General features: G+C 38.3%; 1 protein-coding gene across 2 annotated transcripts in view; it reads left to right on the top strand.

Moving 5' to 3' along the window:
* RAP1A (RAP1A, member of RAS oncogene family) overlaps nt 1-21,630 on the top strand; it is a 74,342-nt gene extending 52,712 nt beyond the window's left edge. The window contains exons 2-8 of one of the 2 annotated variants that reach the window (XM_040626902.1): nt 917-1,000; nt 5,378-5,446; nt 7,479-7,535; nt 10,023-10,163; nt 11,932-12,075; nt 17,305-17,420; nt 20,942-21,630. In XM_040626902.1, coding sequence (XP_040482836.1) covers nt 944-1,000; nt 5,378-5,446; nt 7,479-7,535; nt 10,023-10,163; nt 11,932-12,075; nt 17,305-17,391 — 555 coding nt within the window. In that variant the 5' untranslated portion in view covers nt 917-943 and the 3' untranslated portion in view covers nt 17,392-17,420; nt 20,942-21,630. The remainder of the gene's footprint in view (nt 1-916; nt 1,001-5,377; nt 5,447-7,478; nt 7,536-10,022; nt 10,164-11,931; nt 12,076-17,304; nt 17,421-20,941) is intronic. The other variant, XM_040626903.1, reaches the window with a different exon arrangement.
* The last annotated feature ends 2,341 nt before the right edge of the window (nt 21,631-23,971 follow it).

The raw sequence follows: 23,971 nt of genomic DNA, 5'->3' as shown, positions 1-23,971 counted from the left end.
CTGTGGGATAAAAAGTCCATTCATACTTATTCCATCATGGCCATCGGAAATTCTTTCCTGCTTTTTTACCTATTAAGATAACTGTGGAGATAAAAAATAAAGTTTGTATTTCTTTTTTTTTTTCTTTCTAGCAATTTGGGCCTTATGGGGTATATTGCTAGTACCTGCTTATAGAGTTTTATCAATTTCATTAATAATATCCCTTTTGTATCCTAGTAATTTTCAAGGTAACATTTTACATAGTACAGCTATATAGAATAATAGACAAAATAGTGTATAATTACTATATGATATTTTAAGCAAATAGCATATACATTAATGCTAATGTGAGTGAACTTTGCAAAAAAGTGTGTTAAGTTGTTTAAGCAATAGCTTTGTAAAGAATTGGGTTCATGATTGTAGTTATAAAACAGCTACTAGTTTTTTTTTTTTTTAAGATTTTATTTATTTATGTGACAGAGAGACAGCCAGCGAGAGAGGGAACACAGCAGGGGGAGTGGGAGAGGAAGAAGCAGGCTCATAGCGGAGGAGCCTGATATGGGACTCGATCCTGGTATGCCAGGATCACGCCCTGAGCCGAAGGCAGACACTTTTAACAACTGCGCTACCCAGGCGCCCCAACAGCTACTAGTTTTAGTCACCTATTTTCTGGTCAAACACTCTTACAAGTAACATGAATAGGCTCTAATGATGACTGATGTCTAATCAAAGATGATCTTTAATGAATGCCTGGCAGTAGTCCTGTAAACTTAGCTTAGAATCTGCTTGGTTTTACTATTAAGTGCCTATCATCCCCTTAAGAGTCTTAAGGGAAAGAGTGAACAAAACCCAAAATGTCATATATTTCATGTAACAGTTGCACATTCTTGCTGTTCTTAGCATGTTTGTTAATCTTTAGGCTTTTCTTTTTTTCCAGATTGTCAGTATTTAAACAGACCACATCATGCGTGAGTACAAGCTAGTGGTCCTTGGTTCAGGAGGCGTGGGGAAGTCCGCTCTGGTAAGTTAGCCACCTAACTCTCACTTAATTAGTATAGTACAAGAAGGACATTGACATTTGCTCGCCTTAGACTTTTAGTCATTAGTGAGAAAAGGTGGCAGTATTTTTTATATGCCTGGTATCTGGCCCACAGGGGACAGAGGTTCATTCAGTAACCACAGAGGTGTAGTTTACAATGGTGGCTCATTCATTCTTTCGCTTACTGAATGTTTACTGGCTGCCTACTATGTGCTAAGCCCCCTGGGATTGTGATTCAAAAAGGAATAAGATTGTTCTCATTTTTTAAGGAACTTACATTCCAGTGGGGGAAGACCAATTATTTCAGATGCTAGTGGAGTAAGTCCTACCCTAGTCCCACCCCAGACTTAAGTGAAATGAAGTTATTTTTTGTATACATGCTGTATTTATTTTGTAAATATGTATTGAGCTTCTATACTGTCAGACTCTGGGGTTACAGCAGTGAACAAAACCAATCACAGTCATTCAGAGCTTACCGTACAGCGGAGGAGATATAATAATTACAAAGTTAAATGAAGAACTACCTCACTATTGTGAGAGAGATACTTTGAAAGGAAAGTACAGACTGTTAAGAGAGATCCCTATGACAGATGAACCTCAGTTAGCATTTGAACAACTGCGAACAGGTCACAATCGTTGTGGCAGAAGTGAACTGGAAGGCAAAGGCAAATAGAGGGAAATGAAGTGAGACGCAGGGACCACATCATGATTTAAAGACCATGTAAGAACTTGAAACTTATTCCTAATGACAGTGAGAAGCCATTGAAAGTGGTTTTTTTCAGGGGTGAGAGGGGTGTTGACAAAATTGGATCTATGTTTTAAAGAGAGTACCTTGTTCTGTGTGGAGTGATTTAGAAGAGAAGCTGAGTGGACATGGGACACCAGTTGGGAGTTAATGCTGACCCCAGATTATTGTGTGTGGAACCTTATATTGGGAATGTGGCATGGAAGGAGAGAAAAGTAGATGTTCTGACAATTAACTTGGTGCTGAATTGATGTGAGGACTAGGAGAGAAGGAGTTGTTGAGGATGATTCCCAAAGTTCTAGTTGTTGAGCTACTCATTTTATGGATGGATCATTTAAATAAAAGGGAAACACTGAAGAATGAGCAGATCTGTGAGTAAAACTCAAGAGTCATGTCAAATTTGTTTATGTGAGATGTTAAAATAAATACATCAAATAAGTAATTGGATCCTCAAGATAATAAGCTTAAAAGAGACTTGTGATATGATTTGGGGCACCATGAATATATCAGTGGTATTTAATTTCATGAGAATTATGTTACTTTTAAATTAGTACCTGTAAATTATTACCTCTGTGGTGAATGAGAATATCTGTCATTTTAGATGCGTATATTCAGGGCACCTGGCTGGCTCAGTCGGAAGAACATGTGACTTGATCTTGGGGTCGTGAGTTTGAGCCCTACATTGGGTGTAGAGATTACTTAAATTAAAAAAATAAAAAAACTTAAATAAAAATAAACGCATATAACTTTCAATTCAGCAAGTCTATAGAAATTTCACATATAAGTTCATATATACAGAATAATGTGGTCAAGGGTATCGATTGCAACATTCCTTACAGCGGTAAGAGTTTAGAAACAACCTAAATGTCTACCATAGGGGCTGGTTAAAAGTAAGTTTTTAATATACATTTAGAGTACAATAATATATGACTATTAAAAAGAATGCAGCAGCTCTGTATATACTGATAGATAGTGATATCTAAGATGTATTATTTAGGGGGGGAGAAGGTACCAAACAGTGTAGACGATCGTTTGATAAGAAAAAAAGGAGGGTGAGGGGGAAGATAGTATAAAATGTAGAGACTCTCTCTGCAAGGTTAAATAAGCTACAGGTAACATACTGGTTACTTGGGGGTGGAATTGGATAATTAGGGACCAAGGTGATAGGTAGGGTTGGTTACCACTGCATACTCTTTTATGTCTTTCGTATTTTGGCCTATGTCCATGGATTACATCCTTTTCAAACATAAAAAATAATTGAAAATAAAAATCCATAGGAATAAATGAGGTTGTCTAGGGAGAGACTAGAGAAAGAACTCAGAACTGAGCTCTGAGTACCTCTCAACCTATGAAGAGTAGGTAGGATTGAAGGCTGCAGCATAGAAGAGTATATCTTATACTTGAATGTAAGGAAAGCATCTTTACTGACTGCTCAGAAGTCACGTTGAGGAGAGGAAGCAGATGATGCGGAAACCTGGAGGGGGCTGGCCTTGATAAAAGCAAGCTTCAGTAAGGTTGATAGTGCCGTAACCATGCTGGGGTGGAAGAGTAAATGAGCGCTGAAGAAACAGAACCGCGATTGTAGACAGGTGAAGAAGTTTGGTTATGAGAGGGGGGTGAAGCTGGAGGAGTCGCGGACTTAAGGGCGATTTTTATTTCTGGGTGGGAGATGGTAGAGCAAACAGTCTGTGTGCTGGAGGCAGTAATCCTGCGGAAAGGACAGTGACGACATAGGACAGGAAGGGAATAATTGTTATAGGTGTCAAAAGTTCAAGAAATAACAGAAGTGAAATTAATGGGTCACTGAAGTAGTGATTAGTTAGTTTATTGTGCACACACCAGAAAGACAGTTTGCCAACTGGAAACCTTCAACCAGAGCATGGAATGAGGCTCAGGGGTATCTTGTTATAAAGCAGCTTACAGAGTGAGAATGCAGTGATTTTATTCTTCAGCGACTGGTTCTAGTGTTAGAATTTCCTTTAAATGATAGAGAATTGGTTAGTGGTTACCTCATATCAACTTTGGGAAACAGTGTGAGTTTTGCTTTTGATTTCCAGAGGCATAAGCCAGAAATGACCCCCAGGTCAATGGAGCTTTGCTAAATAAGCTAAATTCAGCTTTGTTTACATGACTAAACTGCTTTTATCTGCTCAGGGAATTTTCAGGCTGGTCTCTGTTTTTGATTTTAACACAGAAAGGACAATAGGTAAAGAAGGAAGAGGAGGATCCCGTAGGAAAACTTGAAGGAATAAAACAAAAGTCGGTGTGAATGAATGGGATGTCCCTGAGAACTGAGAAGATGAGATCCAGAGAAATAAGGAAAGCTTGCTTTAGGAAGAAGGAAGTGAAAAGTGGGAGATTGTTTTCATTTTTGCTAGTCTCTGACAACTGACTTATAGAAAGCACGTGGGTTCTCGTGCCCGCTTCTGCATCTAGTATCTAGCTATAGCATATGCTATATACCCCTTGGAAAACACTGTCAATTTAGGAGAGAAAGCAAGCGTGTGCTGGTGTTATGAGGACAATAGGGTTTTTTCTAAACATCTGCTCCGGACCACATTTTGAGAACCTCTGTTCTAGTGTAAAGCATTATTAGGAAGTTTTCCATGTTTGAATTCTGTGTAGTACTAAGAAGTTGAGGTGATGAAATCCTTGGAAAAATAATGATTAAAGTTTTTGGTGTAATTATATTCTGAGTCTCCTTTGAAGAACAGGAGCTTAGTAAGAGGAAGAAGTTTGAAGTTTACTACATTCAGTTAATGTGTTTAGCTCAAACTAAAATAGTGCATAGTTGAAGTGTAGGTGACCTCAGGCCACATTCTCCCCCTGCCTTGCTTTTAGGCGGCAGTATACCAGACCCTGTTTTAAAGCTGTCCAGGCAATATTTCACAACCATCTTCAGTACTTCTTATTTACCAAATGATAAAATACCTGGTTTCAAGTCTGTGTTTATAGAAATCTTAGAGGGAGAAGTAGATAATGTGAAAAAGCTGAGTAGGCAGTGTTTCCGATGAAAAAAGGAAGGCTTTGGGATCAGAAAGTTTGTGTATTTGAATCTCAGCTGGCAAATTGGAAAAATAACTACTTCTAGAGAGAACATGAAACTTGAATGTGACTATAAATTTAGTTAATTCAGTACTTTTTAATTTCCTTTTCTCTTTCTCCCCACAATCAGACTGTTTTAAGATTTTTAAAAATTTAGAACCTTTTGTCTCATTCCTTGAAGGGCATGAAATAGAAGTTACTGTAGATACATAAAGAGGTATTAGGAGTTTAAATACTGATAAATTTTCATTTTTTCATTCATTAGAATTGATCTGTGTCCTTATTTGTATCTTCACTGTATTTTGAAACTTAGTAGTTATTTCACAGTGGGAGTTGGGGGCAGCATTGCTGACAGGTTTTAACTCGACCACCTCCTTTCTCAATGTGCCCTCTTAGTTGGGGATGTATCCTTGTATTGAAAAATAATGAGACTCCACATCTGCATGTTTACCCAGAATTTTCACGTAATTTCATTTAGTCCTTATCACTTTATGATGGTGTGAGTAGCATTCTAAAAGAGCTGATTTTTTTTTAAGTTCTTAACTTTTCTCTGTTTTTTTTTTTTCTAGACAGTTCAGTTTGTTCAGGGAATTTTTGTTGAAAAATATGACCCAACGATAGAAGATTCCTACAGAAAGGTAAAATGTGAAACTTGTGTACACATGCTTACAAATAGTTCCTTAGGACTTTAAAACTTGATCCATAGAATTGCTTTTTAAAAATTGTTTTTGTGAAGTGATACAAATGTTCCTTCTGTATCTGTTTTTAAAACTTTCACCGGGACAGACTATTTCTCATAAAATACTCCTAATTATGTAGCTACAGAGAGCTGTATGTTCTGTTACTGATTAGTAATCTGTTCTTTAATGTACACATTTTCCTGGTTGGGGTGGGGGGTTAATGTAGAAAAATTGCATATAAGTAGTAGGTATATTTTTGACAACACATCTTGTGAAGTAAAATTAAGATTGCTTTTATGTTCAAAGTTATCCAGTGACTGAAAGTTTTTATTTTTGTTTGGTTTTATAATAACTTTGAAGGTATTTCATCTTTAGACTCTAAGAAATTAGCTATTGGATTCTGTATGATACTATAATGGTAGATACATGTCATTACACATTTTCCCAACCCATAGAATGTCCAACACCAAGAGTAAACCCGTAAGGTAGACTGTGGACTTAGCATGATAATGATGTCTCTACGTAGGTTCATTGAGTCTAACAGATGTACCATTCTGGTGTGGGAGGCTGATGGTAGGAAAGGCTAGTGGGAAGCAGGAGAAGGGTATATGGAAACACTGTACTTTCTGCTCCATTTTACTGTGACCCTAAAGCCAAAGTTCTAAAACATCTAAAGATTATTCAAAAGAAAAAAATTAGTCTTGACAAAAAATACTATTTTATTTCATTATAAGACTAGCATTATGAGGAATTTTCAGGATTTTATTTCCCAAGTATGTTAAGGGGGGAGGCAGAGAATTAAACCTACCTTTCAACAAATAGGAAAGGGTTACTTTGTTAGATGTTGTAGAATATACCTGTAATAGTGTTGTAAGTTTTATTAAATTATGTAAGCTCCTCCAGCCATACTGGCAGAGCAGTTTCGTTATCTGCAAATTGGAAATAAAATTGTGTTCTAGGTGCATTGAGAAACTACAGACATAGTTGACTATTCATTGAGTGTGCCTACTTACTGATTGTGCAGATTACATCAGTAGTCCTGTAAGTGGTGCGACAGTGAGTTTCTAGCACCGCCAGTGGTGCTTCTCAGCAATCCCTGATCTGACACAGAAGCATTTAAAATAGGCCTTATGTTGTTATGTTTATTTTTAGAAGACAGTGTTGCGGTACTAAAATTGCCCCCAAATAAGTTGCTGGCTAAAGCTGTAACTACAAACAGATCCGTACCTAGAATGTTGACGATTTGACGCTTTTCTTAATCACTGCTTTATTAAAAATTTTCTACACCGTTGATAGTCGATACTTTCTTTAGGCCACCCTTCGCTTAACTTTATAAAGCACTGGGGAAATACAATTCGGTATATAAAATTTCACCTTATGCACATAGCGTTTCCGAAGACGTATCTTGTTCTTAAAGTCTTGAGGACTGTATGAGTTCAGTGTTATTCATTTTAGCACTTCTGCATTCCCTTTATCTCTTAAAATTTTTCTGTGTGTTACATTTGGGGCACATTTTAATAAAACTTGAACAACTTGAACGTGTAAGTTGGCAGAAGTTTCTTTAAAGTCTTGTCTGCATGTTGAGCTATTTCATACTTTGGTGCTTTGTTTTCTTTGACGATAATATAAATATACATATTTTTATACATTTTTATTTCTGTTAGAACTATACCTGTTTGTTGAAGTTTTTCTTAAATTGGAGGATATGACCATTGCCTTCTCATAATAGCAAAAATCATTACTCAGTTTCCAGTGGTCAGAAAATATCTAAACTCAGCATTAATAGTCCTGGCTTCGGTCATGTTAACAGAACGTGCTTGAGACCTCCTGTTCTTTATGACAGTAGCAAGTCAAGTCTCAGCCAATATAGCAAACTCCTAGAGAAAAGGCTTTATAGTTGTTAGGTACTTGGAGTGAAGAGGTGGCAGGAAAACAGACTGACATTTTGATTTTGATATTACTCTTTCATTTTTCCTCCCTTCCCCAACAGCAAGTTGAAGTAGATTGCCAACAGTGTATGCTCGAAATCCTGGACACAGCAGGAACAGTAAGGATGTTTTCTCTTTTTCTAATAGATTTTAGTTAGTGAACAGGTTTTGTTATCTGAATAATTCCTCTGAGTAAAAGTAATTATTCTGATTAAGAACAAATTATCTAAATGTAGGGCTTCTTAAATTTTCTTTTGTGCTTCCAACCATCTGTGTTAGACTTCATGCCCACATACCACTCTTACATCATATGTCGAGTTAACCTACAGAATGTGTATGTTGGGTATCTTCCTTACCTATATTGAGGTAAGGATTACCCTATTACTGATTTTTTTTAAAAAAGGTATTTTAAATCCAGAATTTTAGTTAAAATAGGTATTTCTCTGGGTTTATATAAGACTTTGTCTCTTGGCACCATAGTCATTAATTTTTATAAAAATTGTTTTTGCCTTGTATTATTATTTTAACATCTCAAGGGGCTGTTGACAGATACATGTTTTCTGACAGAAATCTTTAGGATTATTTTGGGCCTGATTTTTCTCATCTTTAAATGCTAGTGTATGATGATATTAATATATCATAGGGTGCTTGTAATGATCAAATGAGATAATGATTATAAATTACTTGGCACAATGCCTGTTATATAGTATGAGCTCCAAGTATTTGCTTTTATTTTCATTGCCTACATTTGTTGTCTCCTTTACAATTTTGTTACTAATTGCTGATGATTTCCTGTATACTGCCATAAATGCACACATTAAGTAATTTTTCTTTTTTTCTCCATATACGTAGACTTTACCTGTTAGGCAGTTCTCAGCTTTAGAATGGATGGTATTCTTAAATGTTATAAGTTGTTTAAAATTTAGCACAAATTTTCCACATAATTTTATAAATGATGAGAAAGTTTTATGTCATTAAGAAAAGCATATAAGTAGACTGGAGTAATTATATTGCTAATGGTACTATATTTTTCCATTCTTTTGTGAGAAAATAAATCTTGATTCCAGTAGGAAGTTTGGGATCATTAGAACTACATCTTTCTTATATATGCTGACTCAAAATATCTCCCCCTTTTGCCATTCCAACCCCCCCAATTTCCTTAGCTTCTGAATCGGCAGTCATTCTCTGTTCCCAGATAACCCAACAGTTAAAGAGCAGTTTTCTACTTTCTCCTTTCATCACCTCCCCAGGTGTGAAGGAGCTCTTTGTTCTTCCTCTTGTCCAAATTAAGGAAGTTCTTCCTCTTGTCCAAATTAAGGAAGTTCTTCCCTGTCGTAGATATCTTTCCTTTGTGCTCTTAAACATCTTGTCATTCTCCCATCCTAGTGCTCAGCATACTGTGTCTTGCCTGTTTAGTTGTCTGTGTCCCCAGTGCCTTGCATAAAGCTTGGAAAGTAGTTGATGCTCATTAATTGTGTTCCAGATCACTCCTTACTCCTTGAAGATTTTTGCTCACTCTCTTCATCACTGCTTCAGTCGGAATTCTTGGTGATTTTAGTATTCAAAAAGAATCTATACGGATATTATAGATGATCCATTTCCTCGGCCTACCAGTTTATTGACCTCCGTACTGCTTCAGCCATTCCCGCCCACGGCCTTACCTAGACTATATGATCACAATAACTGTGATAGCACCTTCACTTCATTTTCGAGCATGCTACGCTCCACCTCTTGTTTTTCCATCTCGCTTCCTTTTATACTTTCAACTTCACTGGAACCTGTAGTCCATTAACCACCACCTTTGATTGTCCTCATATCCTAACCCCCTCTTCACATAGCTTCAAGTCCACGGCCTGTCATTCATGATCAGCCCTCTGCACGTATCCGCAACTCCCTTGGACTTTTCAGCAGCCTCCAACTCAGTTGATCACTGTCCTCTGTAAAAATTGTATTCATTTGGCTTCCAGGAACCAACAATTGCTTGGTTTTCTCCCTCTCTCATTGGTTACTCCTAAGTCTCCTTCCTGATTTGTCTTAATGTTGGAGGGCCTCGGGCTTCAGTACTTGGACCTCTCTTTTCTCCCAACCCCTTAATGTTGGAGGGCCTCGGGCTTCAGTACTTGGACCTCTCTTTTCTCCCAACCCCTTAATGTTGGAGGGCCTCGGGCTTCAGTACTTGGACCTCTCTTTTCTCCCAACCCCTTAATGTTGGAGGGCCTCGGGATTCAGTACTTGGACCTCTCTTTTCTAACAGCACTTTCTTGGAGGTCGTCTTTAGTAGCATCAAAATAATTTAATTAGGATCTGTATGTACAAAGGAATTATATGCGGTTTTCTAAACCACACGGAAAGCGTGATACGGCCTGACAAGGTGGTTAAGATCTTCCTTCTCATTCCTTAGTTCATTGTCATTGCTTCTAGTTGTATAAGTAGGGAACAAGAACACCTACCTCAGAGTTTCTAGAAAGTGTGTAATAGGTCTTATGTTTCCTGTCATGATAGCGTGTAAGAAAAAATTCAGTAGCTTACTTGTGATTATTCGGATTTAAATTGTTCCAGGGTACATTCAAGAAATCATACTTACAATTGTACATTTTTTATTATAGGAGCAATTTACAGCAATGAGGGATTTGTATATGAAGAATGGCCAAGGGTTTGCACTAGTATATTCTATTACAGCTCAGTCCACGTTTAATGACTTACAGGACCTGAGGGAACAGATTTTACGGGTTAAGGACACAGAAGATGTAAGTATTTTTCTATTTGTTTTAAAGATTTTATTTATTTATTTGAGAGAGAGAAAGAGACAGAGCACAAGCAGAGGGGGAGAGGGAGAGGGAAACGCAGACTCTGCGCTGAGCAGGGAGCCTGACATGACCTGAGCCAAAGGCAGATGCTCAACCAACTGAGCCACCCAGGCGCCCCTGTTTTTCTCACTACAAGACATCCTGCTGTCTCTCTGTGGCCAAATAAAAAGTGTCTGTTTTTCTACTAAGAGGATTTGGAGGGTATCTACGACATACCTAAAGATGTCTCTGTGATCAAAAAAAATGTTACAACTTTCTAAATTTCCNNNNTGCTAAGACGGAGGCACTTATGATAAAGTGCTCATTGTGCTGTGTGCTAATAAGTGCAGTAGGGAAGGAAGAGGAGTCCGAGTACCTGGGAGAAGTGGGACTCTAGTTGAGCTTTGAAAGGTGGCAGTTATGTCAGAAACAGTGTTTGAAGAGCACTAGTAAGAACCATAATGGTATTTTCCATTTCTAAAATTCTCTTGGTGTAGTTGTACTTATAGTTTTTTTTCCTTTGAATTATTTTGAAGATTTTGATTAACTGGGTTTTATATTTTTTCATTTCATTTTTGTTGCAGAATTCTTGTTTTATTTGATGAATAACGTCATTGCTGTTCTGCCTTTTTGTAAAGATGAAATGTATATTTTACATGTTTACCTCAGTTTTGAACTACAGAGAGTTCCTTTTCAGCTGTATAAATTGGGATATAAAATTTCATTTGTACCTTTCTTTCTGTTTTTGCGTGTTCTCTCTCATTATTAATGGGAACATACGCACCTGCTCAGGACCTTAACTTTGGGCAATAATGTAGGCGGAAGGGATTTCTGCCATATGACTCATGATCACCCGTAACCTAATGAATAGTTCTCTGCCTTCCCATGAGTAATTTATCTAGGAGACTTCTGTTTTCATAGGCAATTATATGCAAATCACTGACCTCTGGTAATGTTAATCTCTTTATCTCGTGTCATAACTAAAAAAGATGGACTTGCAGATGTCTAGTATGTTTCATCAAACATGTGATAATTGCCTATTTTAGGTACAAGATCCACCACCTCCCTTAAATCCTTTCTTATGTGTGTGTCCATCTCCTCACAAATGACTTTGTTCTGTGGACACCTTTTATCTAAGGGTGTGATACAGTCTGTTAGCAACTTGTTTTATTGCAAGTAGGGGCAGCATTTCTGGTATGGGGAGAAAGGGAAGGCATAGCTGCTTTGTGGCTCTATTTTTATTGTTATTCCTTCTTAACATCTCACCTAAATTGGTCTTCAGACCTAACGTCAGATATAGAAGTAGAACCTGTTACTGTGTCGGTCTTGCCAACTACTGTTGGAATCTGTTGGACCTGTGAGACGAAGCACTTAAACCACAGTTGGGCCCAGTGAATACATTCTTCTCTGCGTTGCGGGAGGTTTCTTTTCCTTCAGATTTTTGTACTCGGAATTCAGCTATTAATAGTAGTCCACATGAGAATTATGCCATTATATCCTTAAAATAATTTAGCAAATGAATGTAGTAGGATCTCTGCCATATTTTTTCTGTCTCTTGCCCCTCCGTTCACCTTCTTTCCCCCAGTGTGCATACATATAATTTTTTTTAACACTTGGTGAAGCTTACAGTCCTAATATATTTCAGTTGGTGACAGGTAGTTGCTTACTTAAAAGAGGCTAAGGGACAAGTATGCTAGTGCTCATATGGTTTGTTTTTTCCTTCCCACAGGTTCCAATGATTTTGGTTGGCAATAAATGTGACCTGGAAGATGAGCGAGTAGTTGGCAAAGAACAGGGTCAGAATTTAGCAAGACAGTGGTGTAACTGTGCCTTTTTAGAATCTTCTGCGAAGTCAAAGATCAACGTTAATGAGGTAACCTACAGCTGGAGGCAGCACAAACAAGTGCCTTTTTAGTTACCTTTCTTTTAAGTTAATAGCCAAAACCAGATTTTTTGAAGAAAAGTTTTGTTCTTCTAAGTGGTCATGATTCTGTCCATGTATAGAGAACACTAAGTAATTCCTAGAAACCATATTCTCTCACTTGCGTAAAACCACTTTGATGGCTGTGATGAGGACACTTAATATTTACCTTACTGGCAGAGAGAAAGTTGAAATTAAGCAATGTATTTCAAGTCCTGCTAAGCTCCTGAGTGATAGGCCAGAAGGCGGTGTATGCAGAGTGTCCTAGCGCCCTTGCACTGTAACAGTTACCTAGACACGTGTGTAAAGAGGTGGTGAAGTCAAGTAGGAAAAGACAGAAATCAAAGTTGTTATTGAGCTTATGAACTTACGTTATACAGAAAGATATTACCTCATGGATATCACAGAATTTGGTGTTTTGAGTCATGCTCTCCTTCGGTTTCTGACTCAAAGAGAGGAATCTGTGAGCATGGACATGGAGCTAGAATTCACCCGCTCTTTGAGACCTGATGTGGCAGGTACCCAAGGCTTTTTTTGTCTGTGACTTAAGCCTTCCACCATCCTGAGAACGTAGCTGTGACAGGACTGCTTAATAAGCATGCTCACTGCCTGGGTGTCAATCCGATACCCTCCTGGGTCCCTGAAAGATCCGTGCAGTTCCACCTGCTGCCACCAACCGACCAAAACCTCCAGAAGTTCTCTTTGCTTTTGTTAGTTTTAACATAAGCTTTTTAAAAGACCAACCAACCAACCAGAGTAGGCTTCTTTCCTTTCCCCTCAGGCAAAAGTCTTCACGTGCCAGTTGGCTTGTCATTTGTGGCATCACAGGTAATCAGCCAGTTCAGCTCACTTATCACATCGGTGAGAGTTACGAGTGCCTTAGGTTATCAGCATCTTTTGTTTTTGTTTGCTGTTCCTCTCTGGCCTTTGGGTCTGGAGGTCACTTTTCCTTGACTTAATATTACGGTTGTAGGCTGTTGTTTAACTAAGTTACTTTAAACATCTGACAGGCAAAAAAAATTAAGCTTGGTACAAATCCTCTGTTTTCAAATAACCAAGAACGTTACAGCTTGCTTTTTTAGGTAAAACCAACTTTTATAAGTACGTAAAAAAATTCATAAATTTCATCATCCAGCAAATATTTATTGCGTGCCTATGTCTCTGGCAGTGTGTTAGGCACTGGGGTAAGAGTGATCCAGACAGACACTATTTCCTGCCCTAGAGAAGTTTACATCCTGGTGGGGAACAAGTCCTGCGGAGATCTTCAGTAGTCATTTCTTTTTCACTGCCAAGTAAATGCAAGGAAGTATGATGTGCCTTTAGCTTCACCTTTCTCTCTTGTGGAATTACAGTTTTATAGATGTTATTTTGAAAAAAATAAAATTTTTAAGTTTTTTTTTTAAAGATTTTATTGAGAGAGAGAAAGAGAGAATGTACAAGGCGGAGGGGGGTGCAGCGGGAGAGGGAGAAGCAGACTCCTCTCTGAGCAGGGAGCCTGATACAGGGCTCCATCCCAGAACCCCGGGATCATGACCTGAGCTGAAGGCAGACGCTCAACCAACTGAATCACCCAGGCACCCCTAAAATTTGTAGTTTTAGTATAGTCTTTTCTCAAGAAAGAAAAGAAAGAGAAAACAGAGATAAAAAGCATTGAGCAGGGGTGCCTGGGTGGCACAGCGGTTAAGCGTCTGCCTTTGGCTCTGGGCGTGATCCCGGCGTTATGGGATCGAGCCCCACATCAGGCTCCTCCAGTATGAGCCTGCTTCTTCCTCTCCCACTGCTTGTGTTCCCTCTCTCGCTGGCTGTCTCTATCTCTGTCAAATAAATAAAATCTTAAAAAAAAAAAAAAAAAAAAGCATTGAGCAGGGGGTTCGTGCATCCTCGCACACTCGCTGTCTCATAAATAAATAAATCTTGGGGAAAACATTAGGATTGATGCGTGAGCTTGGCCAGGGAAACAGTAGTGCAGGGTCACCATCTGCAGGATGATTGGCCTTAGATATCTGGTTCCTTGCTGTCCCTGTCCTCACCCTCACTGGTACCTGCCCACCAGGTTCACAGGACTTGGCTCTGCTGGGGCTGGGGTGGGCCAGGGTCCAGTGAGCACCGTGGACTAGAGGTGTTCCTTCGTTTTAAAGCATTACATGTTTGTGGGAATTCACCTGCTACTTGCTAAGCCTCCTGGATTGTAGTCTCCAGTGCCCCAGAGCTTCATTTTCACAGCAGTCTTGTTAAACCTTGGTGTGAGGATTTATTAAAAATGGAGAACAGTAAAACAGAATGGAATACATTAGCTATTTAAGGATCTTCAGTCTTTTGAGGGATATACAAACTTTATGCTAGAGTATAATATTTGAGTTTCTTTTAATGTTTCTCTTTATAGCCTAATATTCCAGCTACAGAGTTCCTTTGATAGTTAATAGTTCCTCAGCCAGCTAATGCTTTGTAAATATACATGTGATTTCTGTTGGACTCAAATTTCAAATCACACAGGGGCATAGTGCTTGGCTAAGTAGCCCTCTAACTCCCTGATACCTGTATCAGAATATATATATTTAAACTCTTCTCCACACCATTTTTACTATGTTCTGAAAGTGGGACATAGCAATACCAGAATCACATCAGTCTTAATCAAGAATTAATTGTTCTTTGCTGAGGCTCGAATAATAATTGGAATCAAGACATCCCAGTTGGGTAATGGCAAAGGGATTGAGAAACCATTCTGTGTTCCCTTTAGATTTTTCTGTAGTTCAGAGAGATGAGGAAGAACCTAGGCTGAGGCCTCTGAGCGTATCTAACCAAATACTCAGTACAGTTTGAACTTCCCTTCATCCCTGGACCAGCTGCTGCGGTGAGGTGGGCAGCGTTTGCCAAAGACGTCATTGAGGATGTCAGTACAGAGTCAGTTAGTGTAGTACCACAGACCCAAAACCGGATGGCATGAAGAAACGTGTGGTTTTGATTCTTTGACTATTTTAGTTCGTCCTTTTAATTTTTCATCTTATAGCTTATGCATTAAGGCTAGGGAACAAATAAGAACTTGTTCGTGGCTTATGCATATTAAGTTCTTAGAGGGTTTCAGAGTTGTGAAACAGACTGCTGTTTTGTTCATAAATCCGGTGTTTTCAACTTTCTTAGAAATAAGATTAATAGAGAAGTTAAATGGTTTGAAGAAGATGGCAGTGGGGAGGATGGAGCAGAAAGAAGAGAATATAAATGAATCACTTAAAGCTTTGGGATAAATCACTCAATAGTGGCTTTTTTTTTCCTTTTAATAATTTAACCTTGTAATCTTAGGACCATTTTAAAAAATAAATAGAAGTTGTTTTATCTGAGCACCCTATTAAAGAAACGATTTTAAAAATATTTTACTTTTAAAACTTACTGAAAATATGTAAGAACAATAAGAATTTGTTTACTCTTCATCCAGATTCACCAGTTAACATTTTGTCAGTGTTCACGTATCATACTCCTTTACTCCTAAATATATTACTGTATGTACCCTTAGATCAAAGACATTTTCTTACACAACCACAATTATTACAATCAAGAAAATTGTTACTTACACAGTCCCTGTTCAGTGCATATTCAGATTTTGTTGTTTGCCCCTGTAATGCCCCTAAAAGCTAGGACCTTTTGATACACTTCTACAAAGTGCTATTTATTACAGATGAGTAATAGTAAAGAGATTCTGTGATATTTGCTTCTCAGGTCATTAATAAGTATTTGCATTTCATAGCAAAGAACCAAATTCAGCTGATCTGTTGTTTAATTGTTCTAATACTTGGCCATACTTAGCACTATGAAACATATAAACATATCAGAATTAAAATAATCTGCCTCTGTGAAGTAAGTACTATTGTATTTTTATCTTTGATGCCTTGCGTTTTTCATCCAAAATGAGTACAGAAGATGTATTAACAGAGATTGTCACTTCAAATTGAGGTCACACGCTTTTTCTCACTTTAGCCAAAATTAATATCACCAAAAGCAGCAAACAAAAGTCATGTGCTTTTACATGTGGTCTCTTGAGAGGAACACGGTATCTCTTTTGTCCTATTCCAGCCAAAAATATATAACATGAATCTAATCATGAGGAAACATCAGACAAACCCAAACTGAGGGGAATTCTGTGAAGTTACTAGCCATCCGTTTTCAGAAATGACAGTGCCTTTCATGAAAGACAAAGACTGAAGAACCGTTCCAGATTTTAAAAGATTAAAGTGACAGAAAATTAAATGCAGTATGTGATCCTAGATGGATCCTGTGGGGGGATGGGGGGCAGGAATTCTATATAGGACATTACTGGGGTAACTAATAAAATTGGGATCTGCGCTGTAGATGAAACAGAGTAACATCGGTGCTCGAACGTTCTCAACGTGTAAGTGCAACACGGTTACGGAGGAACATCCTTGTTCCTAGGAGACATACATTCAGCCGTTAAGGGACCTCTTGTGTGCAGACTACTCGCAGATGCTTTAGAAAATAAGAGTGTATTTAGACAGAAATGATAAAGTACACGTGGCAAAATGTTACTAATTGGTGAATCTGGGTAAAGAATATACACAAGTCCTTGGTATTCTTGCAACTTCTCTGTAAGTTTGAAGTTTTTTAACATATTTTCATTTAAAGATGAGAGAAAGCAAGCGTGCACGAGAGCGAGGAGAGGGCCAGAGGGAGAGGGAGACAAGTAGACTCCCCGCTGAGCAGGGACCCAGTCATGGGGCTCTCTCCCAGGACCCTGAGATCATGACCTGAGCTGAAATCAAGGGTTGGACACTTAACCAACTGAGTCACTCAGGCGCCCCAAGTTGGAAGTTTTTAAAAAATAAAATGTGAAGATTCAAGTTGAGCATTAACAATTCCCTTAATGATTATGTTTTGAAGCTTAGAAGATTCCATGAAGAATATAACTTCACTACCTTGTTTTTCACTACTAATTTTTTTTCTTAAGTTGATACCGAATATCTAAGAGCAAGTTTTTTCCCTCATGGTCTCTTGGTAAGTCCTGCTTTACCCTGACTGGGAGCCACCTGGAGCTTCTAAGAAACCTGCAGTTAAAATAAAGCAGCAAAATACAGATGCAAGAGCAGAATAACATTTAACAGAACCAGGATGGTTTTGTGGAGCAAGATCGCAAGTGTTTGTTGAATAAGACTTTTTCTTCTTGTTTTTATTTAGATATTTTATGACCTGGTCAGACAGATAAATAGGAAAACACCAGTGGAAAAGAAGAAGCCTAAAAAGAAATCCTGTCTGCTGCTTTAGACCCACGGTAAGCAGCAGCTCTGAGCCAGGTAAGATACTGAAAGCGTAACAAATGCCTTGCTCATGCTCTTATTTTGGGCTTTCCCCACCCCTAACCACTTCCCATTTCAGTGTTAGGGTATTTCCAGGTTTCGGTATCTTGTAAATGTGATACATATCTTGCAGATGTGATGTGTTCATCTGTTGATAATTTGTCTCTCCCCATGAGATTGTAAGCTGTCTGAGGACAAGGACCATAGATGGTTTTGTTCACCACGGTGTCCCCAGTGCCGGCGACAGAACGGGTATTCTAAAAATAGTGGTTGAATAGGTAGAATTCCTTCCAGGGTCACCCCTGAATTCCTGCCAAATTAAAGTCAAACGTGGTTCATCTGAAACAAAATGCTTCAGTGCACATTTGATGTGTTATTTCAAAGCGAACACAGCTCTGTGTATCAATAAGAGTCATTCCTCCCCCAGGGTAACCCCTGCCCTGATTTCTAACACCATCGTTAGTCTTGGTGTCTCTTTGAGCTTAACATTAACAAAAACAGGTATTCTGTCTGGCTACTTCTACTCAAAAATAGGTTTTCAAGAATTATCCTAACAAGGATACTACTGCAGTAGCATATGGCCGTAGTTCAGTTTTATTGCTTGACTGTACAAGCAGTATATTTATGTATTTTGCTACTGATGGACATTCGGATCCTTTTCAAGAACTAATATGGATAATTCTGTGCATGCTTGCATCAGTCTGTATGCATATATGCATCATACCATTTGGTATGTACCCTAGGAACGAAGTGGCCAGACTATACACTATATACACAGATAGCTTTAGTAGATACTGCTAAAAAGTCTTTTAAGGTAATTGTACCAGTTTACACACCTACTAGCAGTTTATGAGTTCCACGTCCTCCCCAGAGTTGGTATTATCAGTCTTTTTAACTCAAGCCATTTCTTTTTTTTTTTTTTAAGATTTTATTTATTTATTCGACAGAGATAGAGACAGCCAGCGAGAGAGGGAACACAAGCAGGGGGAGTGGGAGAGGAAGAAGCAGGCTCATAGCGGAAGAGCCTGATGTGGGGTTCGATCCCATAACGCCGGGATCACGCCCTGAGCCGAAGGCAGACGCTTAACCGTCGTGCCACCCAGGCGCCCCAACTCAAGCCATTTCTGCTGGGTTTCTGGTGCTATGTTTTGGTAGTCATTTCCTCTCGGGTCTAGGTTGACTTCTTTGAAATGTTTTGTCTGTAGGCTTCTAGGTGGTAGTTGACTTTAAGTACCACTTAAGTTTTCATTAAAGTGAACCCATTGGAGAGAAATTAGTGGCAGCATTGAAGCTGCCTGTCAAGTGAGAAACCAGGCCCTGCGGGACCATTTGTTTCTTTTTCTCTAATTATGTATATGAGATCCCCTGAACAGTTTCCACTTATCTTCACAAACGCTACAAACTGTACCATCGTAGAATACTTTCATGAAGTGATTTTATGAGGTAATTTGATGCTGGTTACGTGCATATGACTGATCTGGGTCCGGTTAGAGGAAAGTCTACTGTTCCCACTTGAGAGTTGGTTACACTAAGTCTTGTTAAGTCTCTTGGGTCCATCAAGCCGATTACCTCTTTCAGAGCACCAAATTAACTAAAGTGTGCTTCCTTAGAGGCGGATGAATCTCTCTCTTCAGGGAAACAACCAAGTAATTGTACCCCCCTTTAATTTAATGTGATTTAATTTAATTTAATTTTCTTGGTTATTCCCCCCCCCCCTTTTTAAGTGAAGGTCAAGGAAAATGGGCAGAAAGGAGGAAAGAGCATGGGGTTGCCTCTGGTTGGATTTAAGGAAGACAGCTTCTGGTCAAATGTTTGCTTTAGGCTTTTAATGAAATCTTGATTCAACAACTATAAATCATTAGCTCCCTGGAGGTGATTATTTTAAAATTTGCTGGTGTGTTTGTTTAGGTCAGGGTGCAAAGGTAAGGAAAATAGGACTCTAATTCCCGTTCTGAACTATATCATTTAACTCTCTTAGTTAAGTCAACTATAGTTGATTGTCTCGTTGATGCCATTACCTTAGCTGACCCTAGTTTAATTTCCAATTCTCTAGAAAATGTTTTAGCTTATGTTTAAAGGAAGAGGTGCCATCTCCTGGCCTGTGATGAAAATTCATTCATATACACCCTGCAGTGTATTGTGTTTTACAGAGGAGAGAGATCTTGGCCTACCTCTAGAAATAAGACTTTCATCCTGGTTGTATAAATTCTTAGGCTCTGATATGTAATTCAGCCTAACAGTATATTTAATAAGTCACCTGAGATCTCTGTGGATGTTTGAAATACCAAATAACGGGTCATATAGCAGTCAGAATACTTGGCAAAGCAAAGCAATCACAGAGTGATTATAGACTGGAAGTGCCATGTTGATCCCACTTGAAAAGTACTGAGATAAGGGGTAAATTTAAATAGCTACATATGTTTTTAGTAAGAGTACATGAACCTTGAAGGCGGTGTATCTGACCCTACCCTTTAAGCAAGATTGTATTGAAACATGTTAGTCTCTTTCTAGTATGTCCCACTTCTAAAGACTGGAAGAGAAATTCATCTTCAGGAAATTCTTCCTTTAACCTCATTCTTTTCTGCTGAGCAATACAACTAATGTGGAGTCTTCTGCCTTTGCTTATGGGGGTCACCTCTTTCTGTGTCATTTCTTCTGGTCCTGACCTGTATTAGAAGTAGTAATCCTGGGGCGCCTGGGTGGCACAGCGGTTAAGCGTCTGCCTTCGGCTCAGGGCGTGATCCTGGCGTTATGGGATCGAGCCCCACATCAGGCTCTTCCGGCTAGGAGCCTGCTTCTTCCTCTCCCACTCCCCCTGCTTGTGTTCCCTCTCACGCTGGCTGTCTCTATCTCTGTCGAATGAATAAATAAAATTAAAAAAAAAAAAAAGTTCCTTTAAAAAAAATAAAATAAAAATTAAAAAAAAAAAAAAAAAAAGAAGTAGTAATCCTAAGAGCGCCTGCATGCTCATTCGGTTGAGTGTCTGACTCTTGGTTTCAGCTCAGGTCATGATCTCAGGATCATGAGATCAAGCGCCCCCCACGAGCCCTGCATCAGGCACCGTGCTCAATGCAGAGTCGGCTTAAGAGACTCTGTCTCCCTCCCCACCCCCCCATTCGTGCTCGCTCGCTCTCAAATAAAACCTTTTTTAAAAAGTGGTAATCCTAACATTCTATAGTCCTGAAATGGTTGGATAAAGAAATTTTATGTACAGGTGTCATTTCCTTTTTATAAAAATAAGATGATAATGGGATAGAAATAAAATAATTAGTGTTTTCCTTTTTACAGACAGGACTGTCACATTGTGAAACTATTTTTTAAATATTTTCAAAAGGAGTTTAAAATAGCCCTGTTACTGTAGCTGTTTTAGTATAATTTAGTTGTCTAGTAACAGCTGATATCTGTTTCTTTCTATATGATTGAATATCTGCTTGTTCACTACCATCTTCTGACACCAAGAGATTAACCATATGTGTGTGTGTGTATATATATAAATATATATCTATTCGATGTTCTAGATTACAGGAATGAAGAACTGTTGCCTAATTGGGAAGTGCCAGCATTCCAGACTTCAAAAATTAAATCTGAAGAGGCTTCTCCTGTTTTATATATTATGTGAAGAATTTAAATCTTATATTGGTTTGCACAAATTCCCTGGAGAAAAAAAAATTGCTCTGTGTATATCTCTTGGAAGATAAGACAATAGTATTTCTCCTTTGCAATAGCAGTTATAACAGATGTGAAAATAAATATACTTGACTCTAATATGATTATACAAAAGAGCATGGATGCATTTCAAATGTTAGATATTGCTACTATAATCAAATGATTTCATATTGACCTTTTTATCATGATTCCTCCCTGTCAGGCACTAAAAGTTGAACCATTATACTTTGTATCTGTAATGATATAGATTATGAAATTTCCCCTCAAACTCATTGCAGCAGATAACTTTTTGAGTCATTGACTTCATTTTATATTTAAAAATTATGAAATATCATTCTGTCATTATATTCTAATTAAAATTGTGCATAATGCTTTGGAAAAAATGGGTCTTTTATAGGAAAAAAAACTGGGATAACTGATTTCTATGGCTTTCAAAGCTAAAATATATAATATACTAAACCAACTCTAATATTGCTTCTTGTGTTTTACTGTCAGATTAAATTACAGCTTTTATGGATGATTAAATTTTAGTACATTTTCATTTGGTTTGTGTGTTTTTGTTATTGTTTATAGATTTAAGACTTTTATTTTATAATAGCCACATTGTTTTAAATGCAACAGTAGCTCCTTTCTGCCTGTACCTACAGAACACTTGGCTTTAAACCCCTAAGTAATTGGTAATTTCTCTAAGAACAGACCTCACACTTTCTGTTCTAGATGTATTTATTCCTACTCTACAGCAAACTACATCGGACTACATAGAATAGTTTTGTATATTCTCTCTTGATCTTAAAGATTGTATCCTATTGAATAAAATATCCCACTGTGTATTATTTTTATATGTAAAAATAAGTTTAATACTGTATCAGAGGTTAACTTTACTATTTCAAATCTTCCACAGCTTGTAACTTCATCAAGGGAATCCTTTTGTCATTGTTAATTTGTTGGGTATAAGCCCACCAATGAAATGTTATGTAAAAATCTTCAAATTTGCTTTATAATAGATGGAAGAATTTGAGAGAAGTGGGAAAAAGCAAAAAAGCATACAAAGAACGTGTCAGTTGCTTTTGCTTCAACTGTATCTGAAGTAGTATCGTAGTCGCAGTATGGAAGAGACCGCCAAGTGAAACTGTTAGCTGGCTACATAGTGGTGCTTTCCTTTTCCTTCCCAGTTGTTTCTGTTTTTACAAAGATGGCGCTTAATGAGGACATGGATCTAGGGTGTCGCTGTGACTTACGTGTTCTCCATAGAGGTAGAGCAGAAAGACAGCTTGTTGGCCAGTTAAGTGCTGGCGAAGGAAAGAAACAAGCTGAGAAAACCCTGTGCCTTGTCCCCGAACACTGAGGAGGAGACGAGTCCTAGAAAGTCTACATCACTGCTCAGGGATCTAGATACTGGCTCGGTGCAGCCAGGTGTGAAAGTGCTCATGCCTTGCTGAGACTTTCCAGGAATGTGGTCAGGCCACCGGTTACTAAATGGAGATTTAGGAATAAGATTCCAAATGTAAGCTCTGACCAACCTGAGAAAATGTTAAAATATTGTTAAAAAAAAAAAAAATTTTGGAAATTGTATTCTTTTGAGTTTCTAATAAATTTAGTTAACTAATACTTCTGATCCAGTTACACATATGTCTGGGATTGAGGGGCCAAATATCTAATAAAAGCAATAAATTAAAAATAAATAAGTGAAGCAATTAGGGCCAGTCTGTCCAGGTCAAGGTAGCATATTTTAAGGTCCTCTACAGCCATTCTGCTTGAAAACTCACCTCTCAGACATTCCTTTGGACTTAAAATCATAGACAGACATCTCACACGTAAGTAAAAATTGCTAAATATTACCTGTTACGTAGGTTGTGTGGTTATTTGCCAGATAGGTACGAAATCAATAACTTCCAAGGTACCATCTGCTGGACCAATAGCATTGGTTTGTCCTCAGTTTTAGAACATGGGAGAAAAAGATGACAGTGCTGGATTCCTTGGTCACATCTTACACAGTCCACTTGGGATATGATAGGACTGTGAAGAGACGTGCTCTGGCGGCACCCATCACTGCAGGGCAGGACCCGCTGAAGTCAGGGAGATGCACTGCCGCTGCTGGGTGAGGCGGAAGGGTAGCCTGTCAGAAGGGAAGACGGATGTGCTTTGGTCTTGTCCCTGTGGACTCTGTAGTCTTGGTTCCAGAGGGAAGAGGGCCCAAAAGTAAGATGTAGTTGATGTATTTTTTATAGCTGGAAAAAAGGCCCTCGAGGATAATCTATATGAATCTTATAAATATCCAAGAACTGACACCACGTTCGTATTTGTGACTCTTTCAAGTAGAACGCCTTTGGTCCGATGAGTAACATATAATTTAAAGGAAGTTTGATACCATAGTTGATAATTTTTTCCCCATTAAAACACAAATAACTTTCATGGCTCACTAGTGCCCCCAATGTGGTTTTAAAAAATGAACAGTAAATACACAGCCTATCATTTTATCCTCCACCAGGGGGAGCTTCAGTACCAGTTAAATACTTCTACAAGCCTTGAAGGAATAGTATGAATTCAGTCCATCTGTTCATATAAATAAACACTGTTTGCTTCAGGGAGAGGCATGAAGGCCTTTCCTCAAGAATTTCCAATCTACTGGGCAGGAAAGATATGTAAGCAATTCATCAAAGATATGAAAATGCTGTAATTTATTAAACTGTGGTCACAGAGTTCTCTTAGGAATGTTTAGAGAAATATGGGTGTTGGTATGTTACTCTCTTTCCCGTACAGCTTTGCGGTAATCTCTTTGGCGTCTTGATCTGCCATCATAACTGACCGCCTTTTACCCCTCAGTGAAACAGTGTGTTTCTTTGAAGTTAGAATGTACTTGGGAAAAATGAATCTCTGGGAAG

This window comes from Ursus maritimus, unplaced genomic scaffold, assembly GCF_017311325.1.
Source record: "Ursus maritimus isolate PB19 unplaced genomic scaffold, ASM1731132v1 scaffold_12, whole genome shotgun sequence".
Lineage (NCBI taxonomy): Eukaryota > Metazoa > Chordata > Mammalia > Carnivora > Ursidae > Ursus > Ursus maritimus.
The sequence above is the reverse complement of the archived record's forward strand: the minus strand, read 5'-3'. Positions and strand labels throughout refer to the sequence as shown.